A 20,300-nucleotide genomic window follows, 5' to 3' on the forward strand; every position below is an offset into this window, starting at 1 on the left:
AGACAGCTCAAGCCAGGTCAAGAGAGAGGGCAGAGTTATGAGGTAAGAATATCATATAACACACCACTCTTCAACGGTCAAGAGAGGGCAGAGTTATGAGGTAAGAGTATGATATGAGACAGCTCATGCCAGGCCAAGAGAGAGGGCAGAGTTATGAGGTAAGAATATCATATAACACACCACTCTTCACAGGTCAAGAGAGGGCCAGAGTTATGAGGTAAGAGTATGATATGAGACAGCTCATGCCAGGCCAAGAGAGAGGGCAGAGTTATGAGGTAAGAATATCATATAACACACCACTCATCACAGGTCAAGAGAGGGCCAGAGTTATGAGGTAAGAGTATGATATGAGACAGCTCATGCAATGTCAAGAGAGAGGGCAGAGTTATGAGGTAAGAATATCATATAACACACCACTCATCACAGGTCAAGAGAGGGCCAGAGTTATGAGGTAAGAGTATGATACGAGACAGCTCATGCAATGTCAAGAGAGAGGGCCAGAGTTATGAGGTAAGAGTATCATATAACACACCACTCTTCACAGGTCAAGAGAGGGCCAGAGTTATGAGGTAAGAGTATGATATGAGACAGCTCATGCCAGGCCAAGAGAGAGGGCCAGAGTTATGAGGTAAGAATATCATATAACACACCACTCTTCACAGGTCAAGAGAGGGCAGAGTTATGAGGTAAGAATATCATATAACACACCACTCTTCACAGGTCAAGAGAGGGCAGAGTTATGAGGTAAGAATATCATATAACACACCACTCTTCACATGTCAAGAGAGGGCAGAGTTATGAGGTAAGAGTATGATATGAGACCGCTCATGCCAGGCCAAGAGAGAGGGCCAGAGTTATGAGGTAAGAATATCATATAACACACCACTCTTCAAAGGTCAAGAGAGGGCCAGAGTTATGAGGTAAGAATATCATATAACACACCACTCATCACAGGTCAAGAGAGGGCCAGAGTTATGAGGTAAGAGTATGATATGAGACAGCTCAAGCCAGGTCAAGAGAGAGGGCAGAGTTATGAGGTAAGAATATCATATAACACACCACTCATCACAGGTCAAGAGAGGGCCAGAATTATGAGGTAAGAGTATGATACGAGACAGCTCAAGCCAGGTCAAGAGAGAGGGCAGAGTTATGAGGTAAGAATATCATATAACACACCACTCTTCAACGATCAAGAGAGGGCAGAGTTATGAGGTAAGAGTATGATATGAGACAGCTCATGCCAGGCCAAGAGAGAGGGCAGAGTTATGAGGTAAGAATATCATATAACATACCACTCTTCACATGTCAAGAGAGGGCAGAGTTATGAGGTAAGAGTATGATATGAGACCGCTCATGCCAGGCCAAGAGAGAGGGCCAGAGTTATGAGGTAAGAATATCATATAACACACCACTCATCACAGGTCAAGAGAGGGCCAGAGTTATGAGGTAAGAGTATGATATGAGACAGCTCATGCCAGGCCAAGAGAGGGGGCAGAGCTATGAGGTAAGAATATCATATAACACACCACTCTTCACAGGTCAAGAGAGGGCAGAGTTATGAGGTAAGAATATCATATAACACACCACTCTTCACAGGTCAAGAGAGGGCAGAGTTATGAGGTAAGAATATCATATAACACACCACTCTTCACATGTCAAGAGAGGGCAGAGTTATGAGGTAAGAGTATGATATGAGACCGCTCATGCCAGGCCAAGAGAGAGGGCCAGAGTTATGAGGTAAGAATATCATATAACACACCACTCTTCACAGGTCAAGAGAGGGCCAGAGTTATGAGGTAAGAATATCATATAACACACCACTCTTCACAGGTCAAGAGAGGACCAGAGTTATGAGGTAAGAATATGATATGAGACAGCTCAAGCCAGGTCAAGAGAGAGGGCAGAGTTATGAGGTAAGAATATCATATAACACACCACTCATCCAGGTCAAGAGAGGGCCAGAGTTATGAGGTAAGAGTATGATATGAGACAGCTCATGCCAGGCCAAGAGAGAGGGCAGAGTTATGAGGTAAGAATATCATATAACACACCACTCTTCACAGGTCAAGAGAGGGCAGAGTTATGAGGTAAGAATATCATATAACACACCACTCATCACAGGTCAAGAGAGGGCCAGAGTTATGAGGTAAGAATATGATATGAGACAGCTCATGCCAGGTCAAGAGAGAGGGCAGAGTTATGAGGTAAGAATATCATATAACACACCACTCTTCAAAGGTTAAGAGAGCGCCAGAGTTATGAGGTAAGAATATCATATAACACACCACTCATCACAGGTCAAGAGAGGGCCAGAGTTATGAGGTAAGAGTATGATATGAGACAGCTCATGCAATGTCAAGAGAGAGGGCAGAGTTATGAGGTAAGAATATGATATGAGACAGCTCATGCCAGGCCAAGAGAGAGGGCAGAGTTATGAGGTAAGAATATCATATAACACACCACTCTTCACAGGTCAAGAGAGGGCCAGAGTTATGAGGTAAGAGTATGATATGAGACAGCTCATGCAATGTCAAGAGAGAGGGCAGAGTTATGAGGTAAGAATATCATATAACACACCACTCTTCAACGGTCAAGAGAGGGCAGAGTTATGAGGTAAGAGTATGATATGAGACAGCTCATGCCAGGCCAAGAGAGAGGGCAGAGTTATGAGGTAAGAATATCATATAACACACCACTCATCACAGGTCAAGAGAGGGCCAGAGTTATGAGGTAAGAGTATGATATGAGACAGCTCATGCAATGTCAAGAGAGAGGGCAGAGTTATGAGGTACTGATATCATATAACACACCACTCATCACAGGTCAAGAGAGGGCCAGAGTTATGAGGTAAGAATATCATATAACACACCACTCATCACAGGTCAAGAGAGGGCAGAGTTATGAGGTAAGAATATCATATAACACACCACTCATCACAGGTCAAGAGAGGGCAGAGTTATGAGGTAAGAGTATCATATAACACACCACTCATCACAGGTCAAGAGAGGGCCAGAGTTATGAGGTAAGAGTATCATATAACACACCACTCTTCACAGGTCAAGAGAGGGCAGAGTTATGAGGTAAGAATATCATATAACACACCACTCATCACAGGTCAAGAGAGGGCAGAGTTATGAGGTAAGAATATCATATAACACACCACTCATCACAGGTCAAGAGAGGGCAGAGTTATGAGGTAAGAATATCATATAACACACCACTCATCACAGGTCAAGAGAGGGCCAGAATTATGAGGTAAGAGTATGAAACGAGACAGCTCATGCCAGGTCAAGGGAGAGGGCATGAGTTATAGGGTAAGACTATGATATGACACACAGCTCATGCCAGGTTGAGGATGGATCAGGGATATGGGGTCAAAAGCAGGGACTCACCTCCTGTGTTATGGTCTGTCTGCAGGTGTTCACTAGTTTCTGTAGTCCTTTGGCAAACTCCATCTCTGTAACAGAAGAGAGAGCGATGAAGACAATAGCTCTGATGGCCAGCACGCTCCATCAGATCTTTGACCTGTTTCTTGACACGCTTGCTCTTCTCACACCAGACCACTTCCCTCATCCCTAAACTCTGCCCTCTCGTCCAGTGGGTCCCATGCTCAAGTTAGTGGAGCACTTAGAAGCGGAGTCTTGGAGCAGTGAAATGTGTGCAAGTGACCAGGCCAGTCACCCCCGAGAGGCCGCTTCTCACCACTTCGCCCCTCACCTTCAACCCCCTTCCTCCGTTAGAGAGGGCAGCCCTCTTCTCTGGATGGTATATGCAGCTCATGTACTTTGGGACTGCTAAAACGCTGCAGGGCTCGCCCTGTGGCCCTTCCTCACCCTTCAGTCCCTCCTCTTCACCAACGCTTCACCCTGCCCCCTAACCTCCTGTGTTCCTTCTTCTCACCCAGCGTGGCCCTTTTCTCCAGGTAGTAGATGATGTACTTGGAGGGGCACTTGGAGAGATACAGGGCTCAGCCGTGACCTGCCCTCTGTGCCCCTCACCTCATCGTGGACCCCCATCACCAGTTTGACCTTGTGTTCTCGCCTTGCCCAGTGCCATCCGTGTCTCCAGACAGTAGGTGTAGCTCCTGTGCTTGGAGACTCAGATACACTGCTGACTCTGTGGCCTCATCACTCTGCCCTGCCATCTTGCCCTGCATAGTCGCCGCCCCAGACAGGAGATATTGTTCACGCGCTTAGGGTCTACAGCTGCATCACTCATCCTGTGGCCCTTGTCTACATTCCTGAGCCCTCGCGTCACACCTAGTGTGATCCTCTTCTCCAGGTAGGGAAGTAGGCCCTTGAGTCTTGGAGAGGTAAGGAAGTACCCTGGAGCCCCTTCCTCACCCCAAGCTCTCTGCTCCCAGTGCGCCGTCCACTGCTCATCCTGAAGCCCCCCTCTTCTTACCTAGCGTGGTCCTCTTCTCCAGGTAGGGAAGTAGGCCCTTGAGTCTTGGAGAGGTAAGGAAGTACCCTGGAGCCCCTTCCTCACCCCAAGCTTCTTGCTCCCAGTGCGCCGGTCCACTGCTCATCCTGAAGCCCCCCCTCTTCTTACCTAGTGTGGTCCTCTTCTCCAGGTAGTAGATCAGGTCCTTCATGTACTTGGAGATGCTCTTGGAGTAGTGCAGTGCGGCGTCCACACCACCCTCAGACCTCTGCAGCATGATGTCTACTTCTTCTGCGGATGGGCGGCCTGAGGGACAGAAAAGAGGTCATCAGGAGTGAGCGCTCTATGGAATGACTTCCTCAGTATGGGAGGGTTTAGGGAGAAAAAGTTGTTTTAGGACAAAGCGTTTGACATCGCATAGGGGTCATGCGTGAGACTTGCACTTAGCAAGGGAGAGCACAGGCCCCTTCCTTCATCCCATCTACAAGTCCTAGCCTTGTATGAATCCCTGCTGTGTGTTCACACTGTTGAATAAGACAGACCAGCAGGAAAGACCCAGGTCCCACCTATTCCGCCAGCTTCTACTCACTGCGCAGTGCTGGGTGTCAATCCTCTGAGGTTAAACCTCAGGGACCACTCTAGACATACCTTAGAGGGTGAACGTGAGTGACACACCTTGGAGGGTGAACATGAGTGACACACCTTGGAGGGTAAACATGACTGACATACCTTAGAGGGTGAATACGCGTGATCCACCTTAGACACACCAGGGAGTGTAAACATGACGGACCCACCTTAGAGGGTGAACACCAGTGACCCACCTTAGAGGGTCAACATGAGTGACCCATCTTAGAGGGTAAATATGACTGACCCACCATAGACACACCAGAGAGGGCAAGTGTAATTTCATTACAGTTACAGAACCTGCCATTAAATGTGGGTTCCCCGAGGAGGGTAAGTGGGCTGCTTTTAGGCTTTATACCAACCTTCTGTCTGAGCCCTTCAAGTCTAAAAACAACTGTTCTCCTTGTGCTTGTTTTGTTCGCCATATTTTCAGGGTATGTCAGACGTGGGTCCCTTGCTCACTTCGCCACTGGACTCATGCTAGCCTGGCTGATGAGGGGTGAAACCCCGAAACCTGTTTTACCAGGATGCTTGTTTCCCGTCCAGGTAAGACATGGCTTGGCAGTTCGGGCTGGACTGTTCCCATGAGGCACAGGGTCAAGACTGATTTGCATATAGCTGGGTCTGAACTGGTAGGCAGACAAAATATCGATTTTTAAATATCGACATACAATAATGTCGATGTTTAAATATCAAAGGGACAGAATTTCGAAGGTAAGTAATATCGATTTTGTTAATATCGATGTTAGTAATATCGATGTTACTAATATCGATTTGTATATGATTTTAAGTATATTATGTATTTATTATGTATTATTTTTTTAATGTAATTTATTTAAATTTTGTATTGAGGTACTGTAGCACGTGGGTTTATAGGGGAATAGGGTGGGAAGTAATTTAATTATACTAATTTAATTATTGATTTCTAGGAATTATAAATTAATTTAAATTAATTGGTGATTCATTTTTATTAGATGGTAAAAAATTTAAATTAATTGATTAATTGGTAATTATGTTCTGTAGCGGGTTGTGGGTTTATAGGGGAATAGGGTGGGAAGTAATTTAAACTAAATTCATTAATTAATATGAATTATAAATTAATTTTAATTAATTGGTAATTCATTTTTAATTGGTAATTAATTTTTAATTGGTAATTAATTTAAATTAATTGATTAATTGATAATTATGTTCCGTAGCGGGTTATGGGTTTATAGGGGAATAGGGTGGGAAGTAATTTAAATGTAATTAAGCAATCATTTATTTTAATTAATTGTTTTTGTTAATTATATAATTGGTAATTAATTAAATATTTGGTAATTAATTTGTATTAATTGATTAATTGATTATTATGTTCTGTAGCGGGTTATGAATTTATAGGGGAGTAGGGTGGGAAGTAATTTAAATGTAATTAAGTAATAATTTATTTATATTAATTGTTTTTGTTAATTATATTGTTGGTGATTAATTATTAATTGGTGATTAATTATTATTAATTGGTATTTATTTTACTTTTACTTAATTATTCATTGGTAATTATGTTTTTAATAATTATGTATTGGTATTTGTAAATAGTTTAGTTTTATTGAATAGTTTTTTTAAATATTTTAAAATATTAATTTATTTATAAGTATGGTATTTGTAACTTCTACGCTATCCAACACTTTCCCTACTGTTGCACTCCCTGGAGTGGGAATAGTAATTTTTACCCCTACACCATCCGACACTTTCCCTACTGTTGCGCTCTCTGGAGTGGGAATAGTAATTTTTACCCGTACGCTATCCAACACTTTCCCTACTGTTGCACTCTCTGGAGTGGGAATAGTAATTTTTACCCCTACGCTATCCAACGCTTTCCCTACTGTTGCACTCTCTTGAGTTGGAATAGTAATTTTTACCCCTACGCTATCCAACGCTTTTATTACTGTTGCACTCTCTGGAGTTGGAATAGTAATTTTTACCCCTACGCTATCCAACACTTTCCCTACTGTTGCACCCACTGGAGTGGGAATAGTAATTTTTACCCCTACGCTATCCAACGCTTTTATTACTGTTGCACTCTCTGGAGTTGGAATAGTAATTTTTACCCCTACGCTATCCAACACTTTCCCTTCTGTTGCACTCCTTGGAGTTGGAATAGTAATTTTTACCTCTACGCTATCCAACATTTTACTTACTGTTGTTTTATTTGGAGTTATAATAGTATTTTATTCCCTCTATTATTTAATATATTTTGTATAGTTTACCTAATATAGTATGTAATTTTAAAAATATGAAAAGTAAATTTAATTTTTTTAATTTGTTTTGCATATTTATTTAATTTTTATTTATGTTAATATTTTGTGTATAGATGAATTAGTAATTTATCATATTTTTTAATTATTTATAATGTATTAAAATAATTATTAAACATGATTATTGAGTATATATATTATATGTATATGTTTAATTACTTTTTTATTAAATTCATTCTTTAGCTCACTGGTGATGGATTAAACCCTGATCTGTTGGGCCTGGACCTGTGGGTTGCTGTGGGGGCTGTGCAGGGCTGTGCAGGGCTCAGCTGCTAATCCCAGGTGCTGAGCCAAGGTAGATCCAATCTGATCCCGGCTGCACCGACGCTCCTTTGATCTTGTGCACATCTTTGCCTGAACACTCCGGCCCTGTGGGTGTAAGGTACTCCAATGAATGCTTCAGCTTTCATACCGGAGTCCGCCATGTTTTATTTCCCTGATAAAGTGATGCAGGGAGACAGCGCACTGTGTCATCTGTGGCGCCTTCAACCTCATGGTGTGGCCCTAGCGGGCAACCTGCAAATGAACTTTTCATATAGTGCCTCACTTCTGTTTCAAAGCGCTGTAAGCAAGATCTGTTGCCATGACACCGTTTAATATTGCTCAAATGGGCCTCGGACACATGAAATGCCAGTTGTATTTGCAGGGGTTCAGACTCCTGTCCCGGGCCAGTTAACAGATGTGAGGTCTCTGGGGCCAGCAGCACTGCATTCTGGGATTCACCTAGGAGCCCCAGGGGGCGGGCTGCGGTGGGTGAATGAGTAGCCCCTGGCACAGGGCCGCTTGGCAGCTCCGAGGCCGCCTCGGTCTATCACTCATTAAAGAGGAGCATCGCTGTGGGATTCACTCATTCATTGAAATCAATGCTGTGTTCTAGTTTCCATCAATAGCGCGCGCTGTAACTGCTGGTGCGCTGTAATGCTGGTGCGCTGTACGGGCAGTTTCTGCACATGCGACTAGCCACCTTATTTTTCATGCTGTATTCTTTTATCTCTGGTTTGCTTCCTTACTGCCTGCCTACTATGTAATGCAATTTCCGTCTGTGTTTTTTACAGGGTGTATGTAAAGCGCTCTGATACCTACAGGTCAAGCTAGCGCTATATAAAACCTTTTTTAAAAAATTATAATTAAAAAAAGTATATTATTAATTTTAAATATTATAAAATATGTGTAGCTATGTTTATTATATTTTTAAGTATTATTTGATTTATTTTACTTTTTTTTAATTTAAAAAAACAAGAATTATTTTTAAAAAATATTTTTGACATTGATATTTTTTTTCTTGATATTTTTGTACTTACCTTGTTGTAGATAGGATGTCAATATTGTTGACATCAATATTAATGCTCCGATATTTTTGTACCTCGCTATTATGTCTTTCTATATTTTGTCAGACATTCGTCTGAACTGAGGTGGTGAAGTGAGCTAAAGAATGATGATGAATTCAACCCAGATCTGTGACTGGGGGTGAGTGTCTGAAAAATTTCAGCGCTCCGTCCATCGTCTCCTTGTGTTTACTTTGTTCGCCCTAAGTTGGAAGGGTATGCCCAGACGTGGGTCCCTTGTGCACTTTGACACTGGATTCAAGCTAGCCTGGCTGATGAGGGCTGTTATCCTGAAACCGGTCCCATGATGCTTGTTTTTAGTCCAGGGAAGACCTGGCTTGGCAGTTCGGGCTGGACTGTTCCCATGAGGCACAGGGTCAGGTCTGATTTGCATATAGTGTGGTCTGAACTGGGGTGGTGGAGTGAGATAAAGAACGATGATGGATTCAACCCAGATCTGTGATGGAGGTGTCTGAAAAGTTTCAGCGCTCCGTCCATCATCTCCTTGTGTTTGCTAAAAACATTTGTTGACAATCTGCAGGCTAGGAGGGCTGTTGGTCTCATGTTTTCCCATGAATAACTGAAATCTTACAGAACTCGAACAGCTTGTTTTAATATTACGGCATTGACGCGGCAGGCATGCCCCTGAGGCGTCACCAGGGGCTCTTCAGCACAGGCCTTTGGAAGTTTCAGATTTTTTTGCAGGGTGTACCTGTTCTGCATTCACATACTGCATAATTCTGCCATCTGGCAGTTGGGTCTGGAATGTTCCTTAAACAAATTTAAGTTTCACTTTTGGATGTCGACCTTAAGTTGAGTTTATATGCCTTGTGATGACGTTAACGCTAAATGCAAACCCTGTCCCTTGAGCGCCATCGTCCGGTTGCCTTTTTGGACTTGCCATCCCCCAGGGGTCACTTCGGCTCTGACGGACCTCATGCGTGTGGCAGTGCCCACAGGAGCTCTGCCACCAGTAATCCCTGTGCGCTGCACTACAAATGGGGCTGGGGTCAGAGAGGACAAGCATCTTTTGTCAGAAGCCGGTCACTGCCCTCCTTTGAGGCCTCCAGTCTCCTTGCGTGCTCGGTGCTGCGAAGGAGAAAATCAGCCTTCGGGTTTGGGTCTTTTCTGTCTTGAAATATCTAAGACGTGAAGGGCAATTGTGTGAGTTTTTCTCAAGGCCTCAGTCCAGCATCCTACATCAGGCCCCAGCATAAATGAGAAACTCACTTTAACCCCTTCGCCGCGGGGGTAATTCCACCGTAGGGCGGTGGGGCGCACACAGCGCCCCGGTGCTCGTGACGAGCTCAGCTCGTCATGAGCCACGATGGCCGTATGCTCATGACGAGCTGAGCTCGTCACGGCCACACCCGTTTTCGTAGAACGCTCAGCACAGCGGGGAAATTATCCCCACGTGCGAGCGTTGGAGCCGTTATGACGAGCTCAGCTCGTCATGAGCACCGATGAAGTTAAATGCAGCAAGACCGGGGAAGGAGGAGTGGGGACCACAGTGGAATCTTCCACTCTGTGCACCGTTTCTAGGGACACAAGCCAGCATGGCAAGACCACTACCACCTTGAGACAAGACCAAAGTCTACATGGGGGATTGAAGAGTCCTCGAGCAGACACGGCTCCGTTCACCTGAGAAGGTGATCTGTGAAGCAGGCACATGGGCTTCGTCACACACTTGCTGATAAAGAATATGCTTTTCAGCCTGAGATTCAGAGCTGTGGTCTGTGTGTTCAGCCCACACTTAGGCACCTCATTGCCCAGCTTCTCCACTCTCACGCGAGTCGGAAGCTGCTTGAGATACGTTCCGCGAGTCTGGTGGAAGGGGCGGGATGTAAGAGAAAGTATAAGGGGTGCGAGTGGTGGACTTTGTGCTCCAAGTTCTATCCCCCTCGCTGCTCCTCTCCCCACTTGCACTCTTTTAAACCAGTGTCTGGGGTGTAGATAAATAAAACAAGCACTGGCAAAGCCAAGCAGTCTCACCTCTCGGGCTTATCAGTTTGCTTTTTATTTTTAACTCTGTACTCTAGAGCACTGCCATCCATGCCCCAGTGCATGTGTTCTGGTCCATAAAACATGGTAACATTGGCTAAATAACATATTTAACTTTACAGTAAAGCCACAGTACATGGTGCAAGAAAATCCCCCAAAAGAAATGGTGAGGTAAACGCTACCTGTGGACTACAGCACTTACTGTACTGGGATGGCAAAGGAAACGTAGCTTCAGGCCTACCAGCGTAGCCTGACTACTGCAGCTTTGAAACCCACAGGCTCATCTACCAAAATAACCTTTATGACGGGAAATAATCCTACTTTTAAATATTAAGTAAGTAAGCCTGGTAGGGTATGGATAAGTTAGGGTGCTCAGTATTTAAAAGAGGCAAAAATTAAATGTTGGTATACACCTACAGAGACTAGCCCCAGAAAGCATGTTCACTGTTCGGACTGTAGGTGTCCTTTACAATAAACTCTCACCACTGTTCACCTGCAGCCTGCATTCACACTCTCATTCGTCTGTTGTAGTCAGGCTCCACCCAGCAGTGCACAATCACCTGTCTCTAGGTAAGCCACAGCTGGCAGCATGCACACACTACTGTTTACCTGTCTCCAGGTAGGCTTCACTGGCAGCATGCACTCACCACCGTTCACCTGTCTCCAGGTAGGCCTCCCTGGCAGCATGCACTCACCACCGTTCACCTGTCTCCAGGTAGGCTGCATTGGTAGCATGCAGTCACCACTGTTCACCTGTTTCCAGGTAGGCTGCACTGGCAGCATGCACTCACCAGTCACCTGTCCCCAGGTAGTCTGCACTGACAGCATGCACACCCCAGTTATCTGTATTCAGGTAGGCTGCACTGGCAGCATGCACACACCTCTGTTAGCCTGTCTCCTGGTTGGCTGTACTGTCAGCATGCACGCACCAGTCACCTGTCTCCAGGTAGGTTGCACTGACAGCATGCACTCACCAGTCACCTGTCTCCAGATAGGCCTCACTGGCAGCATGCACTCAACAGTCACCTGTCTCCAGGTAGGCTGCACTGGCAGCATGCACTCACCAGTCACCTGTCTCCAGGTAGGCCTCACTGACAGCATGCACTCATCAGTCACCTGTCTCTATGTAGGCCTCACTGGCAGCATGCACTCACCAGTCACCTGTCTCTATGTAGGCCTCACTGGCAGCATGAACTCACCAGTCACCTGTCTCCAGGTAGGCTGCACTGGCAGCATGCACTCATCAGTCACCTGTCTCCAGGTATGCTGCACTGGCAGCATGCACTCACCAGTCACCTGTCTCCAGGTAGGCTGCACTGGCAGCATGCACTCATCAGTCACCTGTCCCCAGGTAGGCCTCACTGACAGCATGCACTCATCAGTCACCTGTCTCTATGTAGGCCTCACTGGCAGCATGCACTCACCAGTCACCTGTCTCTATGTAGGCCTCACTGGCAGCATGAACTCACCAGTCACCTGTCTCCAGGTAGGCTGCACTGGCAGCATGCACTCATCAGTCACCTGTCTCCAGGTATGCTGCACTGGCAGCATGCACTCACCAGTCACCTGTCTCCAGGTAGGCTGCACTGGCAGCATGCACTCATCAGTCACCTGTCCCCAGGTAGGCCTCACTGGCAGCATGCACTCACCAGTCACCTGTCTCTATGTAGGCCTCACTGGCAGCATGCACTCACCAGTCACCTGTCTCCAGGTAGGCTGCACTGGCAGCATGCACTCATCAGTCACCTGTCTCCAGGTATGCTGCACTGGCAGCATGCACTCACCAGTCACCTGTCTCCAGGTAGGCTGCACTGGCAGCATGCACTCATCAGTCACCTGTCTCCAGGTAGGCTGCACTGGCAGCATGCACTCATCAGTCACCTGTCTCCAGGTATGCTGCACTGGCAGCATGCACTCACCAGTCACCTGTCTCCAGGTAGGCTGCACTGTCAGCATGGGATCACTGAAATAATATCGAGGGACAAAATATCGACTTGCCAAAATATCGTGGACAAAATATCGACAGTCAAAATATCGAGTTTGTATCTACAAACAGGTAAGTACAAAAATATCGAGTACAAAATATCGTTAACAAAAATATAGATGTAAAAAATATCGACTTTATTAAAAACAGTGTTAAATTAAATTAATATTAAATTTGAATTACTAAAATATACTTAAAACGACTTAAATTAAATTATAATAATTAAATAATAAATGAAAATAATAAAAATAATTTTTTAAAATCTTATTTGTTGACCCTGAACCCTAAAAATACCCCTTTACCCAAAAACCCCAAACTGACCCTGAACCCTAAAAATACCCCTTTACCCAAAAACCCAAAACTGACCCTGAACCCTAAAAATACCCCTTTACCCAAAAACTGAAAACTGACCCTGAACCCTAAAAATGCCCCTTTACCCAAAAACTGAAAACTGACCCTGAACCCTAAAAATACCCCTTTACCCAAAAACTGAAAACTGACCCTGAACCCTAAAAATACCCCTTTACCCATGAACTGAAAACTGACCCTGAACCCTAAAAATACCCCTTTACCCATGAACTGAAAACTGACCCTGAACCCTAAAAATACCCCTTTAACCATGAACTGAAAACTGACCCTGAACCCTAAAAATACCCCTTTACCCATGAACTGAAAACTGACCCTGAACCCTAAAAATACCCCTTTACCCATGAACTGAAAACTGACCCTGAACCCTAAAAATACCCCTTTAACCATGAACTGAAAACTGACCCTGAACCCTAAAAATACCCCTTTACCATGAACTGAAAACTGACCCTGAACCCTAAAAATACCCCTTTACCCATGAACTGAAAACTGACCCTGAACCCTAAAAATGCTCCTTTACCCAAAATTTATCAATATTATTTAATTACCAATTAATTATTAATTAACAATAACAATAAAGTAAATATATTAGAACATTAGCTGTAATTATTTTAATAATTAATATTATTTTTTCAAAATTAATTACTTAAAAATAACACAAAATTATATATATTAAAAATGTACTCTAATGTAATTAACTAATTACAATTAATTAATTAACAATTATTTACTAATACAAAATATATTCAAAATTATATTAATTAATTAACTAATTAATATTAATTAATTATCAATTAATTATTAATTAAAAATATTAACAAACATATATTAATTAATTAATTATTATTAAATTACTTCCCACCCTATTCCCCTATAAACCCACAACCCGCTACAGAATTACATTACGCAATTATTATAAAAACAAAATTCATGTAATAAAATATTTTATAACATTAATACACACTATTCACACATATTATTACATAAAAATACACTATAAAATATTATATATTATTAAAAAATCGATATGTTTGCTATCTATATTTTATACAGTCGATATTACTTCACTTACCTGAAAAACGATATTTTTGTAGTCGATATTATGTCCAGTCGATATTTTGTCCAGTCTATATTTAAAACTCGATATTATGTCCAGTCGATATTTTGGAGTCGATATTTTGTCTCTATACCGTCAGCATGCACTCATCAGTCACCTGTCTCCAGGTAGGCTGCACTGGCAGCATGCACTCACCAGTCACCTGTCTCCAGGTAGGCCTCACTGGCAGCATGCACTCAACAGTCACCTGTCTCCAGGTAGGCTGCACTGGCAGCATGCACTCACCAGTCACCTGTCTCCAGGTAGGCCTCACTGGCAGCATGCACTCAACAGTCACCTGTCTCCAGGTAGGCTGCACTGGCAGCATGCACTCACCAGTCACCTGTGTCCAGGTAGGCTCTACTGGCAGCATGCACTCACTAATCACCTATCTCCATGTAGGCCTCACTGGCAGCATGCGCTCACCAGTCACCTGTCTCCAGGTAGGCCTCACTGGCAGCATGCACGCCCCAGTCACCTGTCTCCAGGTAGGCTGCACTGGCAGCATGCACTCACTAATCACCTGTCTCCGTGTAGGTCGCACCGGCAGCATGCACTCACTAATCACCTGTCTCCGTGTAGGCCGCACTGGCAGCATGCACTCACCAGTCACCTGTCTCCAGGTAGGCCTCACTGGCAGCATGCACTCATCAGTCACCTGTCTCCAGGTAGGCCGCACTGGCAGCATGCACTCACTAATCACCTGTCTCCGTGTAGGCCGCACCGGCAGCATACACTCACTAATCACCTGTCTCCGTGTAGGCCTCACTGGCAGCATGCACTCACCGGTCACCTGTCTCCAGGTAGGCTGCACTGGCAGCATGCACTCATCAGTCACCTGTCCCCAGGTAGGCCTCAGTGGCAGCATGCACTCCCCAGTCACCTGTCTCCTGGTAGGCCTCACTGGCAGCATGCACTCCCCAGTCACCTGTCTCCAGGTAGGCTGCACTGGCAGCATGCACTCATCAGTCACCTGTCCCCAGGTAGGCCTCACTGGCAGCATGCACGCCCCAGTCACCTGTCTCCTGGTAGGCCGCACTGGCAGCATGCACTCACTAATCACCTGTCTCCGTGTAGGCCGCACCGGCAGCATGCACTCACTAATCACCTGTCTCCGTGTAGGCCTCACTGGCAGCATGCACTCACCGGTCACCTGTCCCCAGGTAGGCCTCACTGGCAGCATGCACTCACCAGTCACCTGTCTCCAGGTAGGCCTCACTGGCAGCATGCACTCATCAGTCACCTGTCTCCAGGTAGGCCGCACTGGCAGCATGCACTCACTAATCACCTGTCTCCGTGTAGGCCGCACCGGCAGCATACACTCACTAATCACCTGTCTCCGTGTAGGCCTCACTGGCAGCATGCACTCACCGGTCACCTGTCTCCAGGTAGGCTGCACTGGCAGCATGCACTCATCAGTCACCTGTCCCCAGGTAGGCCTCAGTGGCAGCATGCACTCCCCAGTCACCTGTCTCCTGGTAGGCCTCACTGGCAGCATGCACTCCCCAGTCACCTGTCTCCAGGTAGGCTGCACTGGCAGCATGCACTCATCAGTCACCTGTCCCCAGGTAGGCCTCACTGGCAGCATGCACGCCCCAGTCACCTGTCTCCTGGTAGGCCGCACTGGCAGCATGCACTCACTAATCACCTGTCTCCGTGTAGGCCGCACCGGCAGCATGCACTCACTAATCACCTGTCTCCGTGTAGGCCTCACTGGCAGCATGCACTCACCGGTCACCTGTCCCCAGGTAGGCCTCACTGGCTGCATGCACTCACCAGTCACCTGTCTCTAGGTAGGCTGCACTAGCAGCATGCACTCAACAGTCACCTGTCCCCAGGTAGGCCTCACTGGCAGCATGCACTCATCAGTCACCTGTTTTCCAGTGAGAGGTAACTGGCAGCACACACTTACCACTCTTCTGGACCTGGTTTATACACACCCAACAGAACACACGCCACTCTCCACTCACCTGAACCAGGTAGGACAGATAATGACACACTCTACTCCAACACTCACCTGAACCAGGCAGGACAGACAACAGCAAACACATGCCACTTTTTCCACTCACCTGTCTCCAGGTAGGCGGCTCCAGGTAACATGTCCTCCATGTTCTGTCCTGGCATTCCTCCGTACAGGCTCTCCATAGACTGTGGGGATGAAGGAAAGGGCTGTCAGAGACTGAGGAGTGCAGGGGTCTATTTGATTTGTTGGAATGAAATCAAGTTTGGGGATGATGTTACATTTCCTACAAAGCCCTCTTACCCCTCTGACATGGGATAGGAGGCAGCCCCTCAGCCTGCAGTCCATAGAGAACCCTCTCATACCGTCTGTGTGACAAAGGATGCAGCAACGCCTTCACGGTACAGTACCTGCAGTCCATACAGGCTAACTCAGACCAGGCCGGTGCAACATGATGCAGTAATGCCCTATAGCACAGGGCCTAAGGTACATGCAGACCATCTCAGATCAGGCGTTCGGAACAGTATACAGCAATACCCCACAGCCCACCCTGCAGTCCTTGCGGCCCATCTCAGACCAGCCCCGCAACACAAGATACAGTCATGCCCCACAGCACAGGCTCCACAGTAGAAACCCTCCCCGCTCCACTGTGCACAACAGCATCTTCCATCCACTCTCACTACAGGAGCAAGGCAGAGACAGCACTGACCTGTGTCTTGTCGCCCGGTGGCAGTGAGAGGAGAGTGCTGCTGTCCACTTCACCCATGAGGAATTCTGAGATTCTGAAGTGGGAGAGAGCAAGAAGTCAGCAGAGCTTCTCTTGTTATTAGAAAGATTAGGGGAGCTTCTGTGAGACACAGGATGGCCAGGCCGGGGGTTGCTGTGTGCTGAGGTGTGGGGCCGTCTGGGGATATATGGAGGTGGTCTGGGGATATATGGAGGCCGTCGGAGGTTATATGGAGGCCGTCTGAGGTTATATGGAGGCCGTCTGAGGTTATATGGAGGCCGTATGAGGATATATGGAGTAGTACACAAAGGGAGTCACTGTTCCTTGTAGAGGAAGAAACTTTTGTCGTGTGCTACTCGTATCTGTGGTAGACAGTGTGTCCTCATCATAATGCCCTCACACACCCCAAAGGATGTCATGCTTCATCATTTGGGCTTTGCTCCTCGTCAGGCCAGCGCTGAAATGCCTTACGGGTCCCCCGAAGGGTCTCTTTATCAGAGATCTTTTGATGAGAAGCCGTTTGGGTGCGTGGGTGCAAGTGGCAGTGAAGTCTAAAGTGGTGTGTTAAAAAATGACTGGAGGGAGTGGGTATTATTTATTAGGGTGATCCATCTGTCATTGTTAAAACAAAGTGTGTGGTGCTGCTCTAGGGGATATTCTGTCCCTCTGTAGCTGGGTATATGTCCCTAATATACATATGTAACGGTCAACATGTTTTGCGCTGTATGTGGCCTCAGGAGGAGATCCAAAGCGCTTCTTCAGGACCAAAGCAAGGTCAATTTTAGTATCCGTGGCGGCCTGAACTAACTAGTGCCACCAAGTTTGGATATATGGAGGCCGTCTGAGGATATATGGAGGCCATATGGGGATATATGAAGGCCATCTGGGGATATATGAAGGCCGTCTGAGGATATGCATGGAGGCCCTTTGAGGATATATGGAGGCCGTCTGAGGATATATGGAGGCCGTCTGAGGATATGTGGAGGCTATCTGGGGATATATGGAGGCCGTCGGAGGATATGTGGAGGACATCTGGGGATATGTGGAGGCCATCTGGGGATATATGGAGGCCGTCTGAGGATATACGGAAGCCGTCTGAGGATATGTGGAGATATATGGAGGCGGTCTGAGGATATGTGGAGGCTGTGAGGATTTGTGGAGGCCATCTGGGGATTGTGGAGGCCATCTGGGGATTTGTGGAGGCCATCTGGGGATACGTGGAGGCTGTCTGAGGATATGTGGAGGCCATCTGGGGATACATGGAGGCTGTCTGAGGATATGTGGAGGCCATCTGGGGATATATGGAGGCTGTCTGAGGATATGTGGAGGCCACCTGGGGATATATGGAGGCCATCTGAGGATATGTGGAGGCTGTCTGTGGATATATGGAGGCCGTCTGGGGATATATGGAGGCCGTCTGGGGATATATGGAGGCTGTCTGGGGATATATGGAGGCCGTCTGGGGCTATATAGAGGCCATTTGGGGCTATATGGAGGCCGTCTGGGGCTATATGGAGGCTGTCTGGGGATATATGGAGGCTGTCTGAGGATATATGGAGGCTGTCTGAGGATATATGGAGCCTGTCTGAGGATATAAGGAGGTTGGCTGAGGATATATGGAGGCTGTCTGAGGATATGTGGAGGCTGTCTGAGGATATGTGTAGGCCGTCTGAGGATATGTGTAGGCCGTCTGAGGATATGTGTAGGCCGTCTGGGGATATAAGGAGGCTGTCTGAGGATATATGGTGGCCGTCTGGGGATATATGGAGGCCGTCTGGGGATATATGGAGGCCATTTTGGGATATATGGAGGTCGTCTGGGGATATATGGAGGCCGTCTGGGGATATATGGAGGCCGTCTGGGGATATAAGGAGGCCGTCTGGGGATATAAGGAGGCCGTTTGGGGATATATGGAGGCTCTGGGCAGTGGAACAGGGAGCAGGCCACTGTGATCAGGGTGGTAAATCCACCGATGGTGCAGGCCATGACCTGCCCACCAGCACATCTAAAACATTGTTTAGTGGGGGGGGGGGGGGGGGGGGGGGGGGAAGAGGGGAAGAGCATGTGAATGTCTGAAACTCCTTGTTTTTGGGTCCAAGTGCTGAAAAAAAATCTGTTTGTGGAGATATAATTCGATGGGAATGGCCATGTGTAGTAAAATCACAAGGTACCTAGTCCACTCCTGCAGGGCCCAGTGGCTGGAATAGGGAAACACACCCTGTGGGTATAGTAGGCACGGCCCAGTGTACCCCTGGCGCCCACACCCTGACATGGAATGTAAGGGTGCTCCTAGCATGAGACCAGGCCACCGCCATGAAGATGGACAACAGGTACTGCCCTTTGTATGGCACCTGCAACATGCACGAACCAGCAGGCTGTGGCAGAATACACATGGCACACAGCGTGTGGAACATGGAGAAGACCAAACCAAGTGGTGGCAGGACCCTCCCTACTTGGGAGGGGCAGCAGGCAGTGGCCTATTGGGACACAAAGCACACACCTTGCAGAGCACAGCACTGTTCCTGCATGACAGTCAGCATGGGGCCTGCAGTCAGTAAGGGGCTTACAGTCAGCACAGGGCCTGCGGAGCAGTCAGCATAGGGTCTGCAGTCGGCAGTGGGCTTATAGTCAGCAGAGGGCCTGCTAGGTGTGATACAAGGCTGCTGCCCTGGATCTGTATAGCAAGCACTGCCTGGTTTGATGTAAGATGCTAGAACAGTAGGGCGTCGGGTAGCCTTGTCCCTACAGACATGATGTCCGCACCATACCAGTGGTGCAAAGTTACTGGGCATTGTTAGCAAGGCGCTGGTGTACTGATGATGCGCCTCCAGGAATGTGTAGGGCCCCCCCATAAAGGGAGCAGTGAGGGCACACCGCGGAATCTACTCCTACCCTACATTTCACTCTTGTCATGCAGTAGTGCTGCGTCTGTAGACATCATGGTATTTCAAGTTTATTTCTGTGACCCTCTGTGGTGGGTGTGTTGTCCCTCATCTGACTCACGTGCTGCTGAAAGCCACGGCGATGGTCTCCAGTGCCTTCTCGAAATCGCGCTTATCCGTTTCACTGTTGGACTCGTAGTGAAAACCTAAAAAGCAGAAAGCAGTGGTTGTGAGCGGAATCTACAGAGGCAAGTACTGGGACATGTTCAGCACGTGGAGGAGGGCTGCATTAGAACGGGTCTGACACCTATGGATGCAGCACAGCACCTTCTTGTTCTAGTAGTGGTGAGATGCACAATTATTGTAACTCCTCACATGGATTCACCTGCTCCATGCGTGTGACATCGCACACAGTAGTGATGTGACACAGGATTCTGTAACTTCTCACACTGACTCACCAGCTCCCCGTATGTGACCCTGGACGCAGCAGTAGTGAGACACAGGGATTCTTGTGACTTCTCATACGGACTCACCTGCTGCACGCATGTGACCACGCACACAGTATTGGGGAAACGCAGGATTCTTGTAACTTCTCACACTGACTCACTAGCTCCTCATGTGTGACTCCGCACACAGTAGTGGTGAGACACAAGATTCTTGT

At 46.9% G+C, this 20,300-nt stretch overlaps 1 protein-coding gene across 6 annotated transcripts in view; it reads right to left on the reverse strand.

Annotated features, from left to right (window-relative positions):
- ARHGAP45 (Rho GTPase activating protein 45) overlaps positions 1 to 20,300 on the reverse strand; it is a 136,636-nt gene that overhangs the window by 65,750 nt on the left and 50,586 nt on the right. For all 6 annotated transcript variants that reach the window (XM_086946706.1, XM_086946709.1, XM_086946710.1 and 3 more), the window contains exons 4-8: positions 19,761 to 19,845; positions 16,740 to 16,812; positions 16,140 to 16,218; positions 4,552 to 4,689; positions 3,393 to 3,457 (exon numbers count right to left, since the gene is read on the reverse strand). In XM_086946706.1, coding sequence (XP_086802832.1) covers positions 3,393 to 3,457; positions 4,552 to 4,689; positions 16,140 to 16,218; positions 16,740 to 16,812; positions 19,761 to 19,845 — 440 coding nt within the window. The remainder of the gene's footprint in view (positions 1 to 3,392; positions 3,458 to 4,551; positions 4,690 to 16,139; positions 16,219 to 16,739; positions 16,813 to 19,760; positions 19,846 to 20,300) is intronic.

The sequence above is a fragment of the Lissotriton vulgaris genome, chromosome 12 (assembly GCF_964263255.1).
Source record: "Lissotriton vulgaris chromosome 12, aLisVul1.2, whole genome shotgun sequence".
In the NCBI taxonomy this organism is placed as follows: Eukaryota; Metazoa; Chordata; class Amphibia; order Caudata; family Salamandridae; genus Lissotriton; species Lissotriton vulgaris.